Genomic DNA, 7,607 nt, shown 5'->3' on the forward strand with positions numbered 1-7,607 from the left:
GAATAGTGGGATTGACCGTCACTTTATAACGCTCCCACGGCTGAAAAGGTGAGCATGTTTGGTGGAAAGGTGATTCGAACCCACGACTCTCAGACTGCGAGTCCAGTGCCCTAACCACCGGGCCATGTCAGGCAAATCTGATAATAAGGTAAGAATTGAAAATTGTAAGCATACGAAATAAGGTAAGATATGATAAGATAAGGTAAAACAAGGCATACAAATTGAAGAACTGAAAGCATCGGAGTTTTCAAATAGGGGTAGGGGTCGCAGAGTAACATTTAGGTTTAGGACAGAGATAAAAGAAATTAAACCTTTAGATTAGTTTGTTTGTAATTAAGCACAAAGCTACACAATGGGCTATCTGTGCTTTGCCCACAACGGATATCGAAACCTGGATTCTAGCGTTGTAAGTCCGCAGACATACCGCTGTGCCACTGGGGGGGGGGGAGTCTTTTTTAGGTAAATTAAAACATAGGTAAGAAGTTGCAGAGCAAATTATGTGGAAATATAGGAATGCAACAAAATTGTCGTTTACTTCTCTAGTCAACATATTTATGTATTTTGAACATTTTAGTATAACTTTGAGAATGCTGAAATATCTGATAGCTATACAGAATAATGGACCAGGCGTGGTTTAATAGTTAGCGTTCGGGGGTGCTGATTGGCATGTTTAAGACTGGAGACCGCGATATGTTTTTGAACACTATATGTACTTTCAACTGTTATAATCACTTTTTTTGTTCAAAAGTGTGGCGGCAGGTGCTGCTAACTGGCTGCCCCCTCATGTCAGCATTTCTAAATTACAGACGGCCAGGCCTGAACCGTGAGGTTTATTAACTAATCTTTTAGCCATCATGTCATATGAAATGTCGTCCTGGCTGAAATTACTGTGCCCTCTATTCTTAATTTCCACCATGGGATTTCATATTTTCTTGGTTAGGGTTTTGTTGTAAATGGGCCTCTATGATCACAATGAGTTGATGATGCAACACTCAAACAGATTCGCTACAGACATGTTCGTAGGCGACACCCAAGTGGATTCACTATAGGCATGTTCATAGGCGACACTCAAACGGATTCACTACAGACATGTTCGTAGTCGACACTCAAGTGGATTTACTACAGGCATGTTCATAGGCGACACTAAAACAGATTCGCTAAAGACATGTATGTAGGCGACACTCAAGCGGATTCGTTACCAGCATATTCACAGGTGACACTCAAACGGAATCACTGTAGACATGTTCGTCGGCGACACTCAAGTGAAATAATTATCAGCATGTTCACAGGCGACAGTTAATCGGATTCATTACCGACGTGTTCACAAAATACTCAAGCGGATTCGTTACCGTCGTGTTTATAGGCGACACCCAAGTATATTTGCTACTGATGTATTCACAAGCGACACTTAAGTGGATTCCTTACTGATATATTCATAGGCGACACGATAGTGATGGCACAATGGATTTTTTCTATTGTCGAAAAGGTAAGTATTTTGTGGTCGTTTTCAACTAGGAACTGAAGTGTATAAATGTTTTCTGTGATTCTGTGTGCTTCCTTTAAATCCGTATATTAAAATATTTTCACTTTAAAATAAAACCTAAGACCTTAAAGACCTAAGAAACAGTTTCTGAAAATTGAGCTACTTCCTGTAAATGTAGAATCCTGAACTGAACATAAGAATTACAAGTTTTTTGACCCGTGGTTTATAATATTTTTGTTTGCTCTGTCTTCGCGGGCACATTACCATCATATGAAATGTATGTAGACATAGCTATACGAATTTTTTTAGCTTTAGGATTGTAGCACGCACTGGCGGAAAATAATATGTTTTCATGTTAGACAGTTTAAGCCATAAAAAGTTTATACTTTAAAAGATTTGTGAGGGAAGCGCCATCTGTTATTTTGAGTGGATATAAATAAGCTACGTATATTTAAATTTTGTCGGCTTGTTCTGTGGTCTGATACGTAAAACCTTATTTTAAAAGTGTGCCCAGTTCCCATGTTTTAAGAGCTTGACCTAAGCGAATCCGTGCAGGGTTTTTTTTTTCTTACATGGCGTCATTTCGTTGGTATAACAGCTTTTCGTCGCAGTTTTTTTTCAAGTTTCTTATTACACACGTGTTTCTCACTTTTTTTTTATTTTCAATATTAAGTCATAAAGTTCAGGATCGTCCCGATCTTTTCTCTATTTGGCATATTTACTTATAATTTATGTATTTTAAATGAACAATAAAGTACATTATTTTATTACCAAATTGTTTGTATAATTTACTTATTCAACAAAGCAAACAACTTGTTTATATCTATTACAAAATTAGGTGTATTTCAAATGGGAAAAAAGTACACTTATATTAAGATTTGAAAGACAGATCAAGGCATTTTTCAATTCCTAATCGTTTGTGTATTGTTAAGCGCAAAGTTGCACTATGGGCTATCTATGCTTTACCAATCGCGAGTATCGAAATCCGATTTTTAGCGTTATAAATAATTATTAATCATTGAAGTTTCACCTCTTTCCAATTGTAGTGCCCTCTGGTAGTAGTTACTTGATACTGCGTATTCTAAAAAAAAATATATCAAATATTAACTGGTTTTTGATTTTTTACTTACCATTGAAATATTAATGGCAGGCGTCAGTTGACTCCTTTTGTTTACATTTCATATAATGAGACTTTAAGAGAACTGGCAATAAAGTAAAAATAAAATTTTCTGACACATTGTTTTGCTATTTGTTGTATGAATGTGTCATATATTTTGTATATAAATAATTTATTTGTAAAAGATATTATTTGACGTATACATATTAAATTATTATGAAGTGAATTATATATATATTTAAAGCGAACTGTGTTTAATTTTTAAAATGTTAAGTAACGTATAATTGTACCTTTAAACAATTTAGCACAACACTAAATATTATCTGCCTGTTTGCCTGTATGTTAATCCGTTTTATCCTAGTCCCTTTTCTTATATACGCTTAACGTTGTCGACACTCAGTGTTCTATATTTAAACTATGTTAAAATGAAAATGTCTATTAGACTGCCATCTAAAGTTTTGAACTTAACGTTGTCTACACTCAATGTTCAATATTTAAACTATGACAAAATGAAAATGTTTAATACACTGCCATCTAAAGTTCTGAACTTAACGTTGTGTACACTCAATGTTCTATATTTAAACTATGACAAAATGAAAGTGTTTAATACACTGCCATCTGAGGTTCTGAACTAAGCTTATCATAATCCCGAGGAAGCTGATTTTTTGTTTTAGAGCAAAGCCACATTGAGCTATCTGCTGTGTCCACCGCGGGAAATTGAACCCCGGATTTATGCAGTTGTATACTTACCGCTGTCCCACTGGGGGACCCATGGAAGCGTAGTGGAGCGGATACGTCTTACTTAATGGCCATTTAAAAAAAAAAAGAGGAAAAACTTGAGCATGATGGCAGTGTACACATATAAAATAAGGATATTGAAATTCACCTATAATTTAATTTTTGGAGAAAACTTGTGAGGAAAACCACAATTAACTTTTCCAAAATTTAATGTTGCATTTTATTTGCGGGTAATGCCTGGTGTAGGCGGTTTGTAAAGGGTTAATCTATACAAACATCGGCTCGCCTAAACTCTACGTTTAGGGACAATTAGATCAATACTTAGGTTTATGATGATGTTGGTAAAAGATGGTAAGTACTCTGAAAGATAGGGTGTTTATACAAAGAATGATGTGTACAGATATATTTTTGTAGTACGTAGGTACTTCATACATATGTTTACATTTAATTACTTCAATACACAGAACTGTATTTACCATTTCATCAACTTTTACTTTTCATGTATTCTACTTGACTATATTCACATGATAAATATAAATGCACTTCGTACATGAAGCACGAGTTTACCCCTATTATTTACTTAAAAATTCATATACCTATTCTGTACTCTAAATTGTATTATGCATAAAACAGAATATGTAAGTTTTTATTTTACTTTTTTAATGAGGTAGATTCAGACATTTTTGTTGATTATACGTGAAAGCTTATTTATTATGGACCTTATGTTTTGGACTGATTGACTACAATGAATATAAATGGTTGCTGTATTTAAGTTAACTGAAATTAGCTTCAATGGTTTAAAATTATTATTATTTTTTACAGTCATACGGCCAATTACAGAATGAACACAATGGAGGTTCAACTGAAGGAAGCAATTCTGAGAGACTACCGAGCTCTTCCTCTCTCGAAGACAAGTACAGCTCTTCCGATTCCAAACAGTCAGTAAAATATTGAACATATAACAAATTATATATGCATACATCCATAATTATAAATTTTATGAGTACACATAGTTTCGATTTCCAAGGCTGTTGTTTTGTATTTTTGCTGGAATAATTTTAATTTATAACGTAATATTAGCTGATTTTAGTTTCGTACGTAAGTGAAGAAAGCTTCTTGTAATTTGTATTTTGATTACCTAAGAATTTTAACTGCGCAATGTATCTTTTACTGTCGCTAGATAATAACAACGTATACATATGTTTATCGTTCTGATTTTAAGCGGATATATTTGGTGCTTGCACTTCTTGTAAACAAGCAGTGCGTGATATATTCAGTGTGATTACATATGAGTGAGTTTATAACATATCAAGAGCAGCGATTATTGATATTATTCTAATTAAATTCTACATCTTAAAAATTGATTAATTTCTTAAGGCCTTTATTTTACATTTAAATGCCATACTTATTTTAATTTATTAATAAAAGAAAGCGCTTATTACAAAAACATATTTTTATTCCGATTATTTTAAATGAAATGAATATTAATGATAGGCGTCCATGTAGCCATACGTGAAGGAAAACATCAGAAAATTTCTAGAATCAAGTATTTGGATTGTATTTTAAAAAAATGATAGAATACTTTCTTTCAAACATGACTCACAGTTTGCCAAGACATTAAGTCCTGACTCAATTTATTACCCGCATCGTCAATTACAGTTGTATAATTATACAGAATAGATAATTTATAACAATAATAAACTAGTCAACAAGTAAAATTCTGGGATGGAATAATCTCCAGAAATACTGAAAAGAGTAAGGTTGTCTTACATTCAAATAATATTTTGTATATAAGGTATGAAAATAAAATATGAATTGAAAGTGAGAACCATAGCTCGTTCATTCACATTCATTGGTTCATTGAAAGTCTTTGCTTGAAAAAAAAAGCATTATTTTCATACGTGTATATGAATATAACACACAAAGAGAAACACAAATAATAATTTCAGAAAATTATGGTTAAATCCTTTTGAACTACGTTAGTGACGATAAACATTTGGAGCTTGTTTAAAATTATAAATACGACAGATTAGTCGTGGTATGCAGCTTTTTATCATAACCCTGAAAATATATCCGAGTCTGCGAACAATCTTCAATTAATGCTAAATGACTTTATAAAACGAAACAATGATTTTTTTTAATGTGACTTTACCAAACGTATTTTATCCTAAGTGTTCTTTTTTTTTACTATCATAAAAATTACTTTGTAACACACTTATCATAACCTTGCAGTTTATCTTGAATTATGCCTATTTGGTTTTGTGTTTTTGTAAACAAAAGGTTTTATTTATTTGAATTAGCTTTATCTGGTTTCTTTAGACGTTGTGCGCATTTTATTAAAGAAGTCTAATGAAATATTCTACAATATTCAATTTGATCTTGACTTTAGAGCTATCAATAAAACCTACAGACGGTGCAGACAAGAGATCTTACCTCTAATGTCACCATAGAAAATTCTGTATTAAGATTCTTTCAGAAATATCTTCGGAATATTCAGAGTATTATCGTCCCCACATAATGTTTCCATGACAGGCTACATATTTAAAATCCTGCAAACACAGAGAGATTTTAATGATGTGATATTAATATGTCGATGATATCATAACGATCATTTGAAGCTTAAATGTATAATTGCATTCTAACAAGGCGTAATGTTTTACAGCATTTACAATCTTCTTTTACAGTTTAGTTGAAGAAATATCAGATCATTCTGCTACACATTACAGATTGAAATTTGCCAGTAAAATACATTTGTTTCTATAAAGCTATTATGGTAGCTTAGATATAAAAACTCACTTAGAATTTCAAATCTAAATATAGAAATGATTTTTCTTTCATATACTTCTTTACAAACTAGGCCGAGTATAACCTAGTGAGTATTATGTCGGGCTGCAGATAAGAATTAAGGTCCAAGGTTTGAGCCTGCAATATGCTACTGAACAAGTTCCGCAATGCATCAAAAAACATTTCCTGAGACACTTTACTATCGAAACACTCGATAATGGCAATTAGGAGCTCAAATAAGGCTATAACTCAACTTTAACAGTTGTTTGTCAGCATAATAGAGTAATAAATTGAATGCAGCGACCATTTGTTTTCGACCCATCCCTACAACTCAACACCACTGTGCTCAGTGATAGGGATTAGGATTAACATGAGCCATCGTTTTTTATTTTGTTTTTTTTACATTGCAAAATATTTATCGTCATTAGAAAATAAAACCCACACATGAACGACAGAGGGCTGCAATTCTGTTATAAGTTCTTCGTTACTTTTCTTTTAAAAAGATTCTAGAAGAACTTCTCTATTGCAGGTCATAACATATAGCTCAATAAAAACCTTGTACAAAAAAGTGTAATTACGTTACTATACAGCTTATCACCTTATTTAAGAGCCCACTGTTTGCTTAGTTGTTTATGCGAAAAGCTAAATAATAGGCTATTTGTGCTCTGTCCAATACGGGAATCGAAGCTCGGATTTTAGAGTTGTAAGTTCGTAAACTTACCGCTGACCCACTGGGGAATAAAAGCTCACTCATTTCAAATGCTCATTTGTTAGATATAAGCAACATAACGTTTAAACAGTGCATACTTTGGTAAATCCTATTCGTATTTGTTTGTTGTTAAGCGCAAAGCTACACAATGGGTTATCTGTGCTGTGCCCATCACGAGTGTGAAAACCAAGTTTTTAACGTTATAAGCCTTCAACCCTGCTGCTAAGCCATTGGGGGTGTGACGGGGGCTTTAATAAACTTGTAAGCGTTGTGTTACTAATAGTTAACCTTGCCTGTTATTTTCCTTATACGCTGAATACTTTTTTAAATAACATTAAAAAAATTAACAAACCTGATATGAACTTACAACATAAAGTTTGAACTGAATATTTATTTCAAGCCATTACTCGAGTATAAAGCATCAGAAGACCAATAAATGAATTCCATGAACAGTTTCAACAATGTTTTAAAGACTTAGAAGTTAAGAACATTTTAAAATTGCTTGTTTTTTTTCGGACATTCGCGGAAAACTACACAATTATTTATACGAGGTTAGGGCACTTTCAATATTGCGTTCAAGTTTAAGGCTTCGATCACAATTTGGATCATTTTTAGTCAAGATGTCCACAGCTTGATCAAATAGGGATAATGAATCTGACAGCATTTTCCGTGTTAAAAACAATAGCGGCTCTGGTTCCTCATCGTCTCTCCATCAGCAGTCCGTTCTTGGTCAATGTTCATAAGTTCTTCATCGGTTAGTTGTTCATGGTGTGATG

General features: G+C 33.1%; 1 protein-coding gene across 1 annotated transcript in view; it reads left to right on the top strand.

The window, feature by feature from the left end:
• Positions 1-4,292, top strand: part of LOC111087767 — a 9,729-nt gene extending 5,437 nt beyond the window's left edge. The window contains exon 3 of the mRNA XM_022395597.1: positions 4,161-4,292. Coding sequence (XP_022251305.1) covers positions 4,161-4,292 — 132 coding nt within the window. The remainder of the gene's footprint in view (positions 1-4,160) is intronic.
• Positions 4,293-7,607: the final 3,315 nt, after the last annotated feature.

Source organism: Limulus polyphemus, unplaced genomic scaffold (genome assembly GCF_000517525.1).
Source record: "Limulus polyphemus unplaced genomic scaffold, Limulus_polyphemus-2.1.2 Scaffold76, whole genome shotgun sequence".
Taxonomy (NCBI): domain Eukaryota; kingdom Metazoa; phylum Arthropoda; class Merostomata; order Xiphosura; family Limulidae; genus Limulus; species Limulus polyphemus.